We start from the raw sequence: 19,169 nt of genomic DNA, 5'->3' as shown, positions 1-19,169 counted from the left end.
AAATTATATTGATGAATAAATCACTATAACATTTACTGATTACAAATTTTAACATAATACGAATATAAAACATTAGCTTAATTTTTTTTTAAATTTTTATGATTTAACGTTTCAATAAACTAAACCTACCTTATTATATTAATGGAAACTTGCAAAATTCTAAAAATGCTGCATGATTCCATTTTTTGTTTTTAATAAAAGAACCCTAGATTAATTTACGTGCCAAATTTTTCATTTGAGAAAAAATAGATAGCGATTACAAATTAAAATAAATTGCTCATTGGACAAGGGGCGTCCATGTTACAACTCAACATATACCTATATTATACATTTTTTCATCTAAACAATTTGTTTTTATTAATAATTTTACTAAATTAAAATATGTAATACAAATGTATTTATTGTATATATATATATATATATATATGAAAACAACGGAAATTATTTAATTACTACCTATTAGTTTATATCAAAATAAAATGTATAAGTTATGAAATAACAAACAATTATTTACAATAAAAAACTGAAGAGCTATTGTACTAGGTACTCTTTTTCCCAACAAATAAAAACGGTTTGTGTTATGTCACTTTTTTGTTTTACTTTTTCATTTTGAAGCCATTCATAATACACTAACCTAACCTAACCTAATGTAAATAAGCGAAGCAAAACGTAGCTACGACAATGTTTTTTTTATTTACACGTGGATTTTGAATGTAGAACGAAACGAACAGTTGTCACATCGATTGTTTTGCTCGTTAACACAAAACATAATAATATATAAATATATAATAAATAATTAAATCAAAGTATATAGATATCACAAATTTGACTTGGGACTAAACACTTTGTAAATATTTAGCTAACGATTCGAATTGCGACACTTGAGCATTAGCGAGTAATTATAACAATGATGAAATGTTTAAATACAATGTAGGACACCTTACAGTGAACTAATTTGTTTCGGATCGGTAGTCACTATTTTTTTTTTTTTTTATAACAACCGAACGCCACACTTGATCGTTTTGTTTTCACCCGGTCGTGTTGAAACGTGTAGGTCTCGTATCAAGGTCCTAGACAGGTCGTCCGGTGCCTAGACGGTTGTACAATGCGCATAGTTAATTATTTGTTCGTTAGCCCGATGATGGCGGCAGTCAGTTTTTCCTAAACGCGGCCCACGTCTCCTTTACCATGTCCGACCCTTTTTCGGCCACCATTATCACCGGCGCTATGGGGTTGCAGTTGGGTCCCGTGGGGAAAACCGAAGCGTCCATCACCCGCAGGTTAGGTATTCCCAGCACCCTGAGCTCCGGATCGACCACGGTTTCGGGATGCCACGAAGGTCCCATCTTGCACGTGCCCGAATGATGGTTTTCCGCTTTGGTGGCGGTGACGGCCACGCAAGCCCAATAAGGGTCGGTGCCGTGAGGGTAGTGTTCGCAACCCGGCTCCGGGGTGGGGTCCACCTGCATGTCCCATTTCCTGAGCGCCTGCGACTTGATCATCTTGAGCACGATCTTGATGCTGTCAACCATTCCCAGCACGTCCCGGTAGTCTTGGAAGTAGTTGGGCTGGATAATCGGGTCGTCGAACGGGTTGGCCGTGCGCAGAGCTATGTACCCTCTGCTTTTGGTCAACAGGTAAGTGGGCCGGGCCCAGACGAACGGTCGGGTTTCCTCGGCCCTGAAAGCCGGCGAATCGGCATCTACCAACACTTTTTCGCAGTTCGGCGCCAGTCCGTCAAAGTACAGTTGAGCATCGGGAATCTGAAATCATATTCATACTTCAAATAAGGCACATCGAAAATCTTAGGGTAATACAGAGGAGTGGCTCCAACAAAATATTGATTGATTCGACAAGGGTTGCAATGTTCAGTGCAGCCACTTTAGAGAAAACAATTTCTATACGTTTAGGTTTGGAATATATCGGGTGTATCACGATGGTCGGACGCGTAAATGTTTCACACTCATCACTCTCGTCAGTCATCACTAATATTCTCTCCGGCTGAACGAATCAGATCATCGTGATACGCCCTGTATGCATACAAAACTAACACCGTCTTCTGCGTAAGTGGTGGTCAGGAACCCTGTTGTCTGGGTCAGTCCAGTGCTAGCCAAAGGTCCGGTTCGGTTGCTGATGAACTCCGATACGGCGTCCATGGACAGGTGGTATTCGTGGTCGGACGCGTTGACGGTGGCAGCAATGCTAACGGATACGTGATGTTGTAGGTTGCGACCGACCGGCAAGTCCTTGAACACCGTCACGCCGGCCCTGAGCAGATCTTCGGCCGGTCCTATGCCGGAAACCATGAGCAAGTGTGGAGATCCTACGACACCGGCCGACAGGATGACTTCCTTCCTGGCTCGGACCATGTGCTCGCCGTTTTCATCCACGTATTTGACGCCCTGCACTCGGTTGTTGAACTTGTTTAATACCAGTCCGGTAACACGGCTGTTGATTTTCACGTACAGGTTTTTCCTGTCGTTGGCCGGTCGCAAGAATGCCCGCGAGGTGCTCATCCTCAAGCCGTGTTCCATCATGACTTGCGCAATCGCAAAACCTAAAATCAACATTTATCTCGGTCAAAATAATTATCAACAATTATATCCTAACGGCTTTGAATTTACTCCACGATAAAAGCAAGTCCACTAAAGGTTGACTATACCGTCAGCCGATCAAGAAGATTCTCTATTGAACGAGATTTGTTTCAAACGCAAAGCGCTTAAATCTCAAGCTGCTTCCACACTATGCCGTTGAATGTCATTTGACAAGGCCAGTTGACGCGTGCACACTATTACTATTCGTTCTTATTAGCTTTATTTAAATAGGACCTACACTCGAGCGATATCAGTCTGAATGCGGCTTTTGTCAAATGGCATTTAGCGAGATAGTGTGAATGCAGTTTTAGTAACATGCAAATAAACATATTGTCTACGTTTTGGAATGCCTTATCAAAATTATGAAGACCTCAGATGACTCATGTTTTGGTTTATTCCAATCCAACTTAAGTTTATGTTCCAGTTTGAACACTTCTAAGAGCTCCCAATTTTAATCCTAGGAGTGTGCATTCAGATTGAAATGAGAGTTTTCCTAGGACTCTATTCAAAGTTTCATAGGAGTGTCATCGTACGCTTTATGTGCTACTAGGTAAGGTTAGATAACTGAGACAGTCCATCGATAGTAATGGAATATAAATACCATTATATTATCTTAATCTGAATCTAAGCATAGATAATATGATCAAAACAAAAGTGATCATAAAGCCAGAAACAAAAACGAGAGTTACCTGTTTGTATCACCTAATAGTGTCATATTTTTTCTCGCATGCTAACCATTAACTTATCTATTACACCCAATCAAAGTTTTATGATTTAATAAGATATTAGACAGACGGGGAGATGTGAAAACTGTCTACTGGAAAGCGTTGTCTATAAGCAAATAGTTATATGGCTAGATGAGAATAATAGTTACCAGAATGCTAACTGGTAACGATGAACTGTTAATCCCTTGAACATGGTCCGACGACCATTGTCATGGTCTGAATGTATATTGGCTTAAACCGTGTATTAAAATGTATGCAAATTATATTATTTGATTGCTTGGGAGCCTGTGACTACAGGTACTTATGACGGATTGTCATTTTTTTAACCACTGCCCAGTAATATATAATATATTTATGGTCAACACTCCACATGGAATCTAACAAAAACGCTGTTATGCGACATCAACTAAACGGTTGGGAATCCATGAAAAAGTGATAAACACATTACAGGAAAAAAAATAATTGAGCGAGGATAATTCTGGCTCGTTTTGCTGGTGGACATCTACAGTTTTCAATAGGAAATTGACTATTCTAGCGAAACTCAGAGTACGCTGTTGTTATATTAACACTACCGAAAGAGTTGTCCAGAAGTAAAAGGTTCCAACCACTACAATAGATGCAATAAATGAATGTACCTATACACTTTACTTATTCCTGGGACGAAATTTGAAATTGATCAAAAACGAAAAGGCCAAACCTCGAAAAAAAATAAGTATTTTTACGCTGTGGGTACGGATTGTTTTTTGAAAAAAAATAATTAAACATTTTTATAAACCGAAAAGAATACAAAAAAAAAAAGTTTTGGTATGTTATTATTTAGGTTTTCTTTCACACCTATTATCGTGTCGACCTTCAACCGACGTTTTCCTTCCGTTTTGACGGACTTAAACGGTAACAGCTTCTATAAAAAAAATATGTAATGGTTTCAGCGTTCAATTATTGACAAATCAAAGCCGGTTTTTGTAGTGCACTGTATGCTGTGCGTGTATGTATGTATGTATGTATGTGTTATTACTATTATGGATAATATTTTATTGTATGTTCTATTTGTATTATTGTATTCGCGCGCGCCGCAAAGGTGTGCAATCGACCCGTCGATATTTCACCTCTACATGCTTAGGACAAAAAATATAATAAATATTATACAAAACTATAACTGGTATTATGTTTTTTCAATATGCCTATACCGCGGTACAGTTTCCACATTCCAATTCGTCGTACTTTATTGCAATTTCTATCATTCGTTTAAGTCACAACAACACACCTACACACTCGATCGATGGTCTGCACAAAACGCGTTTAGACCGAGCTTGTCAGTCCGATTAATTTATATTATTATACATGACCATGACAATATCGACTGAAACCAATCGGTTCTTCTACAGTAGATACAAAATACCGCCGAAGACCGAAATACTCGTGCCGAAATACCGAAAGAAGTTGTGATGTGACCCGTGAACATAAGGACTAAAGTCAGTCTGCCTAGTTAGAAGAAAAAAAAACAAAAATATTTCAAGATAAGGGGTAAAAGCTCATTTCATCTTAAAGACTATCAGCCGCTCAGCAACGAAGACTCACTATACTTTTGTGTGGTCATACTGGTTTTAGTGCTTCAGTTTACTTCACAAAAGTATACAAGCTATTATAATATGTTATTTCATATCTTTATATTATTACTGTATGCTTAAGAATATTATTTTTAAAATAATGCGAAACCGGCATGGTATTTTTGTCCATTACTGAATTGACAGATGAGAAAAAATGTCTTCCATCTCTATGCGTAACACAACACATTACCCATGTAATAAACACAATAATATAATATGTAACATCATAATTATCGAAACGTTGCTAGTATAAATGTATGGTACGACGGAGTAGACTAGTTTACATCATAATATTTAACAAGTGTATTATCACCTATATACAATAGACATAACCTAACATTGGCAAGGAAACATATAAAATTATGGCTAATTTTGAATAAATTATATGAATTAGTTGCTTAATTTTTACACGTCAAAAAATGTAAGTATCAAATGTTTTGTATGTATAAGTAAGTGTCCAGTAAAACGGGTTTTTTACTGCCACAGTTTGAAGCCTATTCATTATAAATCCCTCATTTTCATTGATGTCTTTTAGTTTCATTTTTAATTTCCCAAATAAAAATAGACATTAATTTTGGTAATAACTCACTGGGAAACCAATTTTAATTATATAATAGTTTTTTTTTTTATTGAAATAATAGCTTATAACTATTTATTTCTACAATTAATTATATAATGGTTATAACATTTAATGAACATAGACTTATTTTGTTTATCTGGCACGCCTATAAATATCTTTTTTAAAAGTATATTCAGTACACAACTCTTTAGCCATGCAGTGCTTTTGTCTAACTTTATTCAATAGCAACAAGGCAATACCTACAAATAAAAAGCATCAAACCAATATGACTCTAAAAAATTGAAGTTTTAAACAATTTTAAACTTAAAAAATGTCGGCTCTCTAAAAAAATGTACAAATTTAAATTTATGTATTAAATTCTAAGGTTTAGTTACATATCTACTCGTTATATTTACTTATTTCAAAAAAATGTCAAGTACTTTTGAAATATTTTCGATTAATAGGTGCTATGGTAAATAATAATAATAATAATATATAATTGTAATACTTGCAAATATGTTTCAAACAAATGTTAATAATATAATCAATTACCTTTTGTATAGTAAGAAATATATAGTTTCTAATTTAAAATACTTTTCTATTCGCTATTTAAAGCAAAATGATACTCTAGTTAAACAACATAAAGCAATTTAATTATTCTAAATAAATAAATGTTTTTTTATAACTGCTAAGTTATTACGCTGTGTTATAATTTATAATCACATTTATTCGGGGTTTTTAAACATTAATATCCATTATTGTATTTTACACTAACCATCATAATATATCAGTAGGACCTCTCTATAGTAGTAAATAACAGAATTCGAAACTCAAAATAATATAGCCATGTAACAGTTAATGTTGTTGAGTTGTAATTGCCTAGGGCAAAAGATTAATGAAAAAAAATGTATAGTTTCCTACCATAAGACATCATAAGTATGATTTTTTGATATTAAATGAAACTAAAGAACAATTGAAAATATGTTATCATATAATAGCTTCCGTATTAAAATATTTTGTTTATAAATATCAATATTAATTTTATTATAATCTGTATTTAAACAATTGTTTTATATTTATTCTAATTTCCTAATATCTTATTACAATAATATATTTAAATATAAGTGCTGATATTGCTTAAATAGTCCATAGCTTAAACATTTATTTAAATAAAACTATTTAGTTCTACTACTAACATTATTTAAATTAAATCGTCTCGTTTTAAGATTTTCAATTGGGAATTTCCTCTGGAATCCTGTTTTGTGTTTTGAGGTTTTTAGGACAAATCAATAATTCTCTACCAGTTTTAGAGAACAGCAAGCGACGGTGTAATAGTAATCTAGTCTATTCTAACCTACGGTGGGTTGACAAAAAACTAGTATTTACAATTTAATCTAAAAAGTATCTATACAATAATCGACCAAAAATCAAACTGTCTGATTATTTGGTCAAACTACAACTGGTCAAAATTAAATAATTTTGTAAGTTTTTTGTAAAACTGGAATTTTTTTATGTAATACCAAACTGTTCAATTACTATTCAGTTCTTATAGTAATTAGATAGATGATACATTTTGATAAAGCGTTTTTAATTTAGAACATTTTATTAAATGAGTTTATTACAATAAATTTACAAAGCCGAAACATTTATAAAACCTAAACAAACGTATTAATAAAACATGACACTCAACTCTAAGCTGTTCGTAACTGGACCAGTTATGACTTTAAAGTAGGTACTGTAAAAATATTTATTCTATTTTTAATTAACGTTTATGTAAAAATCTTCTTTACAGAATATGCTATATACTTTTAAAACATTGAATAACTTTTCAATAATAACGCACACATATTGTTGTAAAATACATTATGTGGGTATAATTGTTTTTTGAAAATAATATATGTACAAAACATATTAAATTTATAGTATTAATAATTGATTTCTTATTAAAACATGATATTAGAATGTTTTAACGATATTCATGAATATTGTGACAAATATTATCTCTTAATCTTATTTGAATTTTAAAAAGAGTTTTATCGGCATTTTATAAAAATTTGTCATTTTTACTATATCCTACATAGAAATACAAATATTGTGCTTAATATTATGTTTTATGGAAAATATTTAATCAATTATAAAAGTATAATAATATACGTTTTGTTTGGCGTTTTTGAATACAATCTATTATCTACAAAGTAAAAATGTATAAAATTAATGTTTTATTTCCTGCCAATACATGATGTTTTAATGATTTTACTAAATTAAAAAATATTGTCATCATTTTTATGAAATATAGTGGAGTCTTAGTAAGTAAAATTTTAAGGGGAAACAAAAAAATTAAAAATAACTGCTGTGCGCAAACAACTGCCAAGTTGAAAAACTATTTTCGAAACATTAAAAACAGTTTTGTCAATATTTTAGTTTCTTTAAAGAAACTATTGCGTTTTGCCCGTATAGGGTTGCCCTAAAAAAATAATATCATAATAAACATACACAAGTCAAGTATACCTGTTTGATTGTGTCCGTTCAAGTCGCCGGATCTGTAACCCAACTCCTCGCCGGCTTTCACTATGGACTCGGCCATATCGGGACGGTGCGGGAACGTCTGCACGGCCACGGGACCGTCGAACCCGTGGTATTGCGGCTCCACGATGTCCCGGTTTCGGTTGGACTCGGTTTTCTTGAAGTAAGGAAGCACGTCGTCGTAGCCCCAACCGGTGATGCCGGCGTCGCGCCAACCGTCGTACATGAGCCGGTGGCCCCTCGAGTACATCATGCCGGTCATGGCGCCGGTGCCGCCCAGCATTTTGCCCCGGGGCCACGCGCACACGCCGCCGGCGTTTAGGCACGCAAACCGCTGTGGCTCGGTCAGGTACCGCCAGTCGAGTTCCGTGCCTAGGGCGGCCGTGGCGAACGCCGGCACCGACGTGGCGGTGGGCTCTTCGGGACCGGCCTCCAGCAGGCCCACCGTCCACTCGGGCACCTCGCTGAGCCTAGCGGCCACCACGGAGCCGGCCACGCCGCCGCCGACCACCACGAAGTCCAGTTCCTCGGCGTAGTACGGGCCCGTCGGCAACTTTCTGTCGCCGGCCCGCCGACAGGGATCGGCCAGCGAGCACTGCGACCGGACGATCAGGTCGACCAGCGACATGAAGAACGCCAGCGTGCCGGTGCTGCCGCACGACCTCGATAAGAACGAAGAGTCTTGGAACGAACACTCGCAGTTTTCGGAAGACATGGTCGCGCGCGCAGTAAAGGCCTGGACGTGCGGGTAGACGATGGCGAAAATTAAATAATAACTGCCCGGTTTTGCTTAGTCATTTCACGCGTAACCGAAGGCTTTGGAGATCGGTTCGGTACTGAAGTGGAAATCTGGTCTTGAAAAATCTAATACCAATACACCGACTTGGCGATACCCCGTGGCCGCCAATCAACTTTCTCTATTGTTTTTAAGAGCGCAGTGTGTATTTAGATAATAATCCGCCTTTATTGCCGGCATAAGAAAGTAAAAACGGAAATATTATTATTTTTTCACTTTTGTATAATACAGGGTGTTCTACAAACATTCGACAAGCTAAAAACTTTTGTTATAGAGAATATTTTCAAATTATTATTATTATTTTTTTTTTAAATTATACTCATTTGCGCTATAAACGCATCACGTTTATTATACGGCATTTAACTGTTTTAGTTTTTTTTTTTAATTCTAGATGACAATTTTATTAGGAACAATTTGCCGATAATTTTGACTGTCGGTTATCCAGAATAATTACTTTTTAAGTTATTAAAGGTTTAAAGGAAGTGGAGTTATTTTTATCTGCACGCATTACTCTACCGCACTCCACCTCCCACCCACTACTTAACAATTAAACGACTTTAAGAGTAACTATCCAAAACTAGATGTCCAAAGCAATACGGACTGTGGCGTTTATAGCGTAAATGAGTACTAATGAATTATTAGTAAAACCTTAGTTAAAGTTATTTCATTTGTCAAATGTTCGTGGGACACCCTGTATATCCGTCCCCGCACCGCCCTCTCCCCACGATGACGCTAATGCGACAAACCCGTTTTCGTCATTATGTCGATAAAGAAAATAGCGCATACAGGCGCCAAAAGAAAAATAATATGTACCCGCCCATTAGAAGAGAAACCCTTCTTATAGGTGAGGTTTGTTTTTTTTAAATGTATTTTCATTTTTTCAAACAAGATCGCAGTTCCGTTAGAGTAGAATTTAAAAGCGATAATTACACCGTTCGTTAAAACCCGCAGACGGATAGATATTTTATAATTATTACCTACAGAACGCATGTATGTATATTAATATTATACATAATATTATTCGTGTCTGCCAACAAAAACGCGAGCTTTCGTTTATTATGATAACTATATTTATAATAATTAGAAAACACGAAATCGTCAATTTAACACGCAACAATCTTAAAATTATATATATTTACAAAATAAATAATTATTAATTAAATTGTTTACAAACTTAACGTCGAAACGACCGTCGTCGTTTTCCACCGAAACCGTATATAGTGTTCCCTCTTCCAGAAACCAAAATAACGTGTGATTCCCTTTGTGGCTATATGGGATTGATTTGTCAAGTCATTGTATATTATTATTGTAGTTTTTCTATAAGACTGCGTACAATTATCAAGTAAAACGCGATAAAAAATTGTATTTTAATTCTGTAAAAAAACTATATACCTATTGTTACATTTAATTTCAAATTTCATTCACTCGATAGATATGTTTTATATCTATCAAGTTATACTTTTAATGCAGTTAGTAATTACTAATTATTATTATAATGTCTAAAGATTTAAAAAACAAAATACAGCGAATCCTTAGAGAAATTATACAAATACATACAATACACCTACCTACGATTTATTTTCTCATTTGCAACGCGCTGTGTTATTGTCACGCAATGTAAAATTTGAAAAATAAAGACTGACATCAAATGTGTCACATACATAAGTGTGCCCCTCACGCTGTGTTTAGCAAATGAAATTATCTTTGTTTCAGTCATTAATATAATTATCTTTGCCTACATACTTTTAATTTAGCACGAAAAATTGTTTAGAAGAAACACCACCTGAACCCTAATTGAAATATAAAAACATTTTGAAACATCACAAATTTATTTTAATAAATACCTAATTTTAAAAATAAATAAAACTTAACTCCTTCATTTTTAGAATTAGCAAATATATACAAAGTATACATTGCATTACAAAAATAATAGCATAAATTATAATAAAAATACTGTAGTCGCATTTTCGTTTAAACTTGATAGGCAGACTTAAAAAAAAGCAAATAGTATACAACTAATTGACAAATTTTAATTTTAAATTGATAAAAAATAATATCAGAAAACTGCATTGTTTTTAGATGTGAAAAGGAATCCATGTAAAAGCGAATGAATGATTCTGTTTTGGCAAAAAAGGGTAAAACCTATGAAACCCAAATATTTTCTAAATAAAAAGAAATAAACCTGTTTTCTTCAATGGTGAATATTTTCATAAACCAGGCGCTAAAATTAAACTCAACAATATTTGGAAATAATTTTTTTTTTTTAAACTATAGTATAAAAAGTAACGGTTTTTATCTCGTTTAACGGAAACGGAAGATTACATTTTAGTAGCTAATAAATAATTGGCTGAATAGTTAGACGTTTTCAACGGATAAAAAGGAATTTCCGGAAGTATAGGTATATACAGTTTTGGCGGAAAACGGGATTGGTTCTTTTAAATAACAATGTTTGGTCTTACTTTTACTTCGTATACGACTCAACTCGACAAGTACCCACCTATTCGATTGCCAACCCTAACAGTGAACGATTGTACTTGAACAAGTAGTTTACCACCATTTTTTGTACGTTTTCTTGGCGTATTTGGCTTCGAACGTCAACGTGTACGTTGACCAATCTTCTTTGATCATGTCGGCCGCCTTTTCCGCGATCATAATAGTCGGCGCGTTGGTGTTGCCGTTCACTATGGTCGGCATGATGGACGCATCCACCACCCTCAGTCCTTTGACGCGCCTGACTTTCAGTCTGCTGTCGACCACGGCGTACTCGTCGTCGTCCGGTCCCATCTTGCACGTACCCACCGGATGGTAGATGGTCATGGTGTAATGTCTCGCCTGGCATTCCCAGTACTCGTCCGACGGGAACTCGTGCTCTTCGCAGCCCGGCGTGGGTATGTCGTGCAGGGTGGCGTTCAACCGTTGCATGGCCGCCGTCTTGCTCATGGCGTACCCTATCTTTATGCCCTCCACCATGGTCCGCACGTCCCTGGGGTCGCTCAGGTAATTGGGCGTGATCCGCGGTGGATCGTACGGGTTGTCGCTGGCCAGTTCTATGTGACCCCGGCTGTACGGTCTCAGCAACAGCGGCGCGGCCGTGTACGCGTCCTTGTAGAGGATCGGCTCGAACACCTGGTCGTAGTAATCGTCGGTCAAGCCCACGTCCGGCTTGTTCAGCAGTCCGCCGTCCGTGTTGTCACCCGCCGTGGCCATGAAAAGTTGAATGTCCGGCCAGTCCGGGTCTTCGTTGTATCTGGGGGAAAATATTGACCTTAAGTACAACGACTGTTATGGGCATGGCCGTTTTCAGATAAAAATGTATCTTTCCCTTTTTTTACAAAAAAAAAAAAAATACCTAATAAATTAGAATTTAAATTGGTCGATGAATTGCCTAACAAGAAGTTTACTTTGTGTCTGAGAATTTAACTCTCATTTGGTTACCCAACAGACAACACAAGAATTCAAAAATCTTCAATATATTAACAAAACACTCTTACTGTTATAACATGCTATATAACACTTGTACTGTTGAACAAAATTCTCGTAGTTATTATATGTATCTAGACTCTGAGTGCTGTTAAAAAAATACTTACTTTGTGTTGACGAATCCCATTGCTTCGCCTAAAGCAATCCTGTATAATGGACCCATGTGGTCTCGGGTAAACTGAATGAATGAGCTCAACGTCAACACCCTGGGCAAAACGATTCCCATCCCTAGTGGACTTGTACAGTCCGGCGAATCGAACAGATAAGTCACACCGCCCGTCGCTATGTGATCCTGAAGGTTTTTGCCGACCCCTGGCAAATGTTTGACCACCTTAACGCCGGCCTTTCGCAGTTTGTCGGCGGGACCTATACCGGACAACATTAGCAGCTGCGGAGAGTTAACGGCACCGGCCGATAAAATCACTTCCTTGTGCGCTTTTACTAGGGTCGGAATGCTACCCAATTTCGAAATGAGCACGCCGGTAGCTTTGCCATCTTCTACGGCCACTTTCAGGGCGTGCGTGAGTACGCTAATGTGGAGATTCGGGCGATCCTTGATCGGTCTCAAAAACGCTTTACCCGTACTGCACCTCAGTCCGTCCCTTAAGGTTCCTGAAATCATCGTACGATAAAAATAATCAAGATTAAGAGTCGTACTAACGTCACATTACTAGGACTAGATTGATTATAGTTTCAGAGATACGTGTAAGGTAGACGGGAGGGTCCATATGTAATATTATATGTTTTAGGCAGAGTCGATGAGTCTAATGTCGAAGGAAAAAACAATAAAAAATATAGCACACATATTCGTTTCAGACTGCAAAAAGAGGAGTAATTAAGGAGCATATGACGGAAGCCAGATTGTATAACCTCAACACAGTAGACTTAATAAGAACATTTTTTTTGATGAGCATATCAAAACGATAAATTTGAACCAACACAATATAAATAACTATTTAGTACTTTAAGATGAGCTTAATAGATCGGTTATTTCAGTAATTATACACTAAAAAAATTACAAAAGTTCGGTAGAACATGACGTTGATGAACCAAATGCGTAAGTCTGAACAAAACAAAAGTAGATTTGAAAAGAAAGGCAGATTGTAGAAGGTTAATCTAGATTAGGTTATACATGCAGTCAGGGGGGTATGAAAATGTCTATAAGCAAAGGTAAGTTTCGGTATCGAAGGGAAAGGTATGAAAAGTAAAGATTAATATTTTGTATAGCAGATCCAATTGTCTTTTTTTCAAATTTGTCAATAGAAAAAAACTTGAATTATAATGAATACAAATTTAAAAATATGGTTGTAAAAGTACTAAACATTTATTTAAACTATAATTATACGCCAGCTACCACAGTGGTAATAATATTATTACACACCATTGGATTGCAGTAAAATTGATTACATTCCTAAACCAATCGTTTTAATTATATTTAAATGTATTGGCTTGTAATGAATAACATATTTAGTACTTATTACGAGCTCGTCGCATTTCTTACAATGAGATTTGTACAATGTATTATGAATTAAATCGTTTGTTGTGTTTAAAAGAGCCCAACAAGCATTAAAACGGAGAGCACGATTTATGCCAACGCTAGCAGACCTAACGACCACACCCGCTGTTGGACATATTAAATGCATATTAAACATGTCTACGTCGCTCATCCGGCCAACATAAAGTGGATCGACATGTTTGTAAAGACTTTCAAGATAACGCTTGGCTTTGCTGTCGGTTAATTTATCCACGCCAAGTCGGTTTCAAACGGAATGCGTTATTTTTTTGTTTTTCAATTCAGCACTAACAGCACGGAATATATCATGTTTGTTTACCTTGAGATTTCGTAAAACCGGTTTGATTGGCGCCGTTTATGTCGGTCTCGTCGTAGCCAAGTTCCGCCGCGGCTTCCATGAAGTTCCGGACGATCGGCGACTGCGAACGGTAATATTCCACGCTCAAGTAGCCGCCCGTGCCGTGATACTCTGAGCCCATCAGTTCCGGTATGCGCATGTCTTCGGATTTCTTGAAGTACGGCAACACATGCTCGTAGCCCCAACCGTCGTTGCCAGCGTCTTGCCAGGCGTCGTAGTCCTTCCTGTTGCCCCTGACGTAGAACATGGCGTTCAGCACGCTGCTGCCGCCGATGACTTTGCCGCGTGGCCACGAAGACCTTTGGCCTTTGAAGCCCAAACACGACTGTTCGCAGGGTTCCGTCTTGTATTGCCAGTCGATTGGGGTGCGCTGCAGGGACGGATACAGAAACGGTATGTCCGACAAAGCCGGTTCGTCGATGCCGGCTTCTATTAGCAGCACCTAGAAAACGGCGAATATGCCATAAGTCACATTAAGAGCACGTCTGACGTCTCACCGACGGTTTTCAACATGTCTGACCAACAAAACAGACAAGAGATACCTTTCATAGTGATTTTAGATGATAAAACACCTATAGTTAAAAAAGATAGAGGCCAACATTTCCGAAGGAGCCATGCGTTGTAGATAACACACAAGTGATACCTTCGGAAATCGTGTCCTCTATTTATTTCTCTATTATAAATGCTTTATCTCTAAAATCACTTTTGAAGGTCCTTTTCCGGGTTCGCGTGAACACCTTTAGATGAATATTTTTTTTATAAATCGCTGTCATGATGCTGTGATAATCCGAAAAACAAATTAACTACTAAAAAGAGTTTGACGTTTAAATAAAGATTTTGCAAAAAATTGCCTATACCTAACTCCTTAACACGATGTCCTCTTAAAACAAAAGTAATTTTTTTTTAACGATCAATAATAATCTTTATAAGCACATAACAAAGGGAATAATATAAAAAGCCAGAGCAATGAAAAAATCACTTTCAAATAAACTCAACGATGCAAATCTGTAATGGTAGAAGTACAAATATCGATAAAAGCATTGTAATGACAATAATGTGCTTAACAATTTATTTTTCGTATTAGGGTTGATCGTCTGTCTGGAATATTTTATTACTGTAGTTATCCACATATTGTGTCGTAATTAACAATATAGTGAAAATATTTTCAAAGACTAAAAAACCTAGTTACAGACTACGGCCAATGTGTAGTTTTACCTTTTTTTTTTTTGAGGGATTTTCCTTAATACAAAAATAAAGTTTGACTACAGATTTTTCAGAAAGTTGTATGTATTGTTATAAGCTCATTCTGGATCTGCCTTTGGTCTAATTTTCCGACCTTATACCCTATAAAACTAGGCGAAATAAAGAAAAAGTGTCCACCTCTCTTCTAGAGGAAGGGATTTATAGTTTTTTTTATTTTTGACATCGGTAGTACTATGCTTATAGAATATCCCAGTACAAATTTGGAACTAATTGTACTATTTTTTTTTGTAACAAACTTATAGGGCGCCGCAATTTAAGTTGAGAAATATCTAAACATTTTTTCTCTATTTTCAACGGGAAAGGGTGGACTTTTTAAATTTTCGGCCCAACAAAGTAACTTTCAAGTACGATTTTTTTGTTCTTCTACGCGAATGAATCGGTTGTGCGATTTTTATAAGACAAAAACAGCGTTGTTTTTAGAGGACCAGAGGGGGGGGGAGGTTTGTCTCGCAATGCATTTACCGTCCATTTGGGGTTTTCCGAGAGTCTGTTGGCGACGACGGCGCCCGCCGAACCGGCTCCGACCACTATGAAATCGTACTGGTCTCTAATCTGCGACATCTTGTGATCAAACAGTCGGTTTCCCGCGTCTTCGATGTCGGGCCGGAAAAACAATACCGCCACCCGTAGCAGGATTATGTAGCTGACACTCGGCCCGTACGACAGGGCAATGCGAGCCGCCAGCCTGGCCGTGTACAAGCCGGGAGCCATCGTCGGCTGCTAGGTCTTGTATAGTTCTTAGTGAATCGCAGACAGAAGAGACCTACGATACGAAAATTATCGCGTACATACTTGACGTTAAAATTAAAAAAAAAAAAAAACACTTATTTTTGTTTTAAAATACATCCACCGCAACCGGTAACCCGTACGACTAGGCCATAACTGCACAATAATATAAAGTCAATAATAAACTGTAGGACGGCGTCCTAGAACAAAATATTTCAAACGTGTTCGTTTTGCTACTGGTCTGTTTTTTTTTTTTTTTTTTGTCTTCATCGAACATGTGTCGTTTTGATACATACATACACATATATATATATATATATATTTTTTAATCGAACAATAAATACGGTGTTTTGATTTATAAATATTTGTCGTTTTCAAAGGTGTCTCGTTGTGTTTATTGTTTTGACCTACCTACTTAACAACATATAATAATATAAAAAAAAATTATTATGTTATACTTTAGAAATATTCGCCGAGAACAAAAACCCATTTTTTAATAATAGCTAAAACATTGATCTGACGGATAACATTTCCAAACAGTTTTTCAATTGAAATTCGACCGGGTCAGGTGCAAATATTATTTGTATACACCACACACTAACAAACGGTACCTGTTGTAAGTATAATAATTTATTTTACATTACAACGCTCCACAATGAGACGTTCCTTCCGAATGAAAATTTTGGAAGGAATTTGCCGCTTTTTCAAAAAATTTACATTAACTCGTTAATGTTGTTATTGTTTATGTTTTGTTTGACTTGCCATTAATTTAATTTATTAACTCAATACATTTTTTAACTAATAAAAAATATCTAAAACATTTCTAAAATTAAAGACATATCTTTTACTGTTTTCATCTTAATTAAACGAAAATCTAAGATTTTCAAAAATAAGACATATTTTTGGAGGAACAAATTTTGTTTTTCATAACCACAAAAAATGTTTTTAAATGGTTTGAAAAAAGTTAAACTCTGAAAAAATGCACTTAACAACTAAATGTTAATTTAAAATTGTAAAACTGATAGAGAACTAATTAAAATATATTATGTAAATAAATACTTAAACAAATGCATTATTCATGCAAAAAGAAAAATATCATAACATGAATTATTTTTGTCCTTTTAATATAGCGTGGAATGTTTGTTATGAAGTGCATAAATTTGTTTTAATACTAGTTACGATTTTTTTTACACATATTTCAATAAAAATCTGTCGGATAAGCGTATTTTCAACTACCTGTCAAGTAAATTATTTTGTGTCTACGACAATGGCAAATAAAAAAAAACATTTTATACCATCGTCATGATTCGAGTTTAAGGCCAATTGTTTATTACAAAGACATAATGAAAGTTATCAAAAAAAAACAAAACAAATTAGAATAACTTAAAATAACTGACCTCTTTAAACAACAAGTCTGGGTAATCTATGTCCATATAACACAATCATACTTATTAGTAATTATTATTAGTTAAAGTTATTGACTTTTTATACAATTCTTTTCCATTTTCAATCGACATTTAATTGATTGTCAATATTTTAGATGTTGATACCACTTTTTAGGTGGAATGTAGAATTTTGAAAATTACAGTGTCGGAACATAATATGATACATGTATTTGTGACACTTCAATGTAAAATAAGCATATTGTGTCAAATTAATGTAATCAACAACTAACAGAGTTTACTAACATTAATGTTTTAATCTCATAACGCAATACATTTTTATAATTATACAATTTATTTGTGCAATTTATATGTGTCTAATCAATAATAGTGTTTGGCAAAAAATACTGTGCAGTTAGATAAAATATCATAACACATGTGTGTGTGTACATAATTATCAAGTTAAATTATTATTATTTTACTACTGACGGATTTCGTTACAAAAGAGCAAATAAAATGCCAGTACTAGTTTTATGTACTTAAATACAATATTATAACGTCAACAAATTTAATTTACTATATTTTGATTTTTCTGAAATTTGATTTGAAGTCGCCAGCTTGGTGTTCAACATGACCGAGACTATCGAGTACGACACTCGCATGACCTAAATATACAGTTTGTGCGTCACATACAAAAAATGGTAATTGCATATTACTATGGTCTTTGCGATTGACATTGGCGTCCCTATGGGCTATAGTGTAGTGAACTTTAAAAAGAAACCTCAACAAATATTCTGGATCAGTTAAGCAATTGAATTGAAATATCTAACATCATTTGCAACTTGTTATTATTATCTGTTTTATTGGCTATGATGTTGGAAAATCATGTATTCGGTAAGGAATATTTTCTCACAAAAACCTAATGATCATCATTGAAATAATATAAGTAATTTGAATAAAACGAACATCAATCATAATAAAAATAAAACTATTGCCTAATATTTTATAAAGAATTGGTCAAGAAACCATATTATGATGATAGCTATATGTTATATTTTATGTAAGAACGCTTTTAGGATTTTTTATATAAAATAATCAGATGGAGTTGAATATCAAAATTTGACTTTCCTAAAAAAAGAAATGTTTGATATTGTTTTGCTATAGCTGCTGTCAGCTTCACTAACATCACCGTGTGATCTAAATAATTTGTACGACTATTTCTACTGAACACTATAAAAAAATAAATGTTTGCACGAACCTGACAAAATAATAAAAAAAATTGTATTTTATATACTAAACGTTTATAAATACATGATCTCTTGAAAATATATTATATTGAAAATACCTAATTAATTCATCAATATTTAAATATAACACTTATTTTATGTTGGCACCAACTATAAGAATATGTTCGCATAAACAACTTATTATGTTTCCTAGTACCCAGACACATATTTCTACTGTTTGATAACCCCAAGGTTTCCATTGATACTTACAGGATAATAATGACAAATTTTTAGATCTCCTTATTGAGTATATGTATTTCAGATGACAATTTTCTAATATATTTCTTATTCTAAATGTATTTTTAGAACTGTACCAATTCGAAGGAAGCAAATAATTCAATGGACGTTTTTGTTGCT

At 35.1% G+C, this 19,169-nt stretch overlaps 2 protein-coding genes across 2 annotated transcripts; both read right to left on the bottom strand.

The window, feature by feature from the left end:
* Positions 1 to 635: 635 nt before the first annotated feature.
* Positions 636 to 9,036, bottom strand: LOC126847527 (glucose dehydrogenase [FAD, quinone]-like). The gene is made up of 3 exons (XM_050587836.1): positions 7,994 to 9,036; positions 2,052 to 2,557; positions 636 to 1,763 (listed from the first exon to the last, which is right to left on the bottom strand). The coding sequence occupies exons 1-3, from the start codon at positions 8,721 to 8,723 to the stop codon at positions 1,152 to 1,154; spliced, it is 1,848 nt and encodes a 615-aa protein (XP_050443793.1). The 5' UTR covers positions 8,724 to 9,036; the 3' UTR covers positions 636 to 1,151.
* Positions 9,037 to 9,183: 147 nt separating this feature from the next.
* On the bottom strand, positions 9,184 to 16,288 carry LOC126847524 (glucose dehydrogenase [FAD, quinone]-like). Its single transcript, XM_050587832.1, has 4 exons — positions 15,881 to 16,288; positions 14,117 to 14,597; positions 12,392 to 12,896; positions 9,184 to 12,051 (listed from the first exon to the last, which is right to left on the bottom strand). The coding sequence occupies exons 1-4, from the start codon at positions 16,127 to 16,129 to the stop codon at positions 11,352 to 11,354; spliced, it is 1,935 nt and encodes a 644-aa protein (XP_050443789.1). The 5' UTR covers positions 16,130 to 16,288; the 3' UTR covers positions 9,184 to 11,351.
* Positions 16,289 to 19,169: the final 2,881 nt, after the last annotated feature.

This window comes from Adelges cooleyi, unplaced genomic scaffold, assembly GCF_023614345.1.
Source record: "Adelges cooleyi isolate 19-005CV unplaced genomic scaffold, UGA_ACOO_1.1 ACOO_flye_CR_arks_rails_tigmint_CR_PRNA_108, whole genome shotgun sequence".
Lineage (NCBI taxonomy): Eukaryota > Metazoa > Arthropoda > Insecta > Hemiptera > Adelgidae > Adelges > Adelges cooleyi.
Note: the sequence above shows the minus strand (reverse complement) of the source record. Positions and strands in the feature narration are given on the sequence as shown.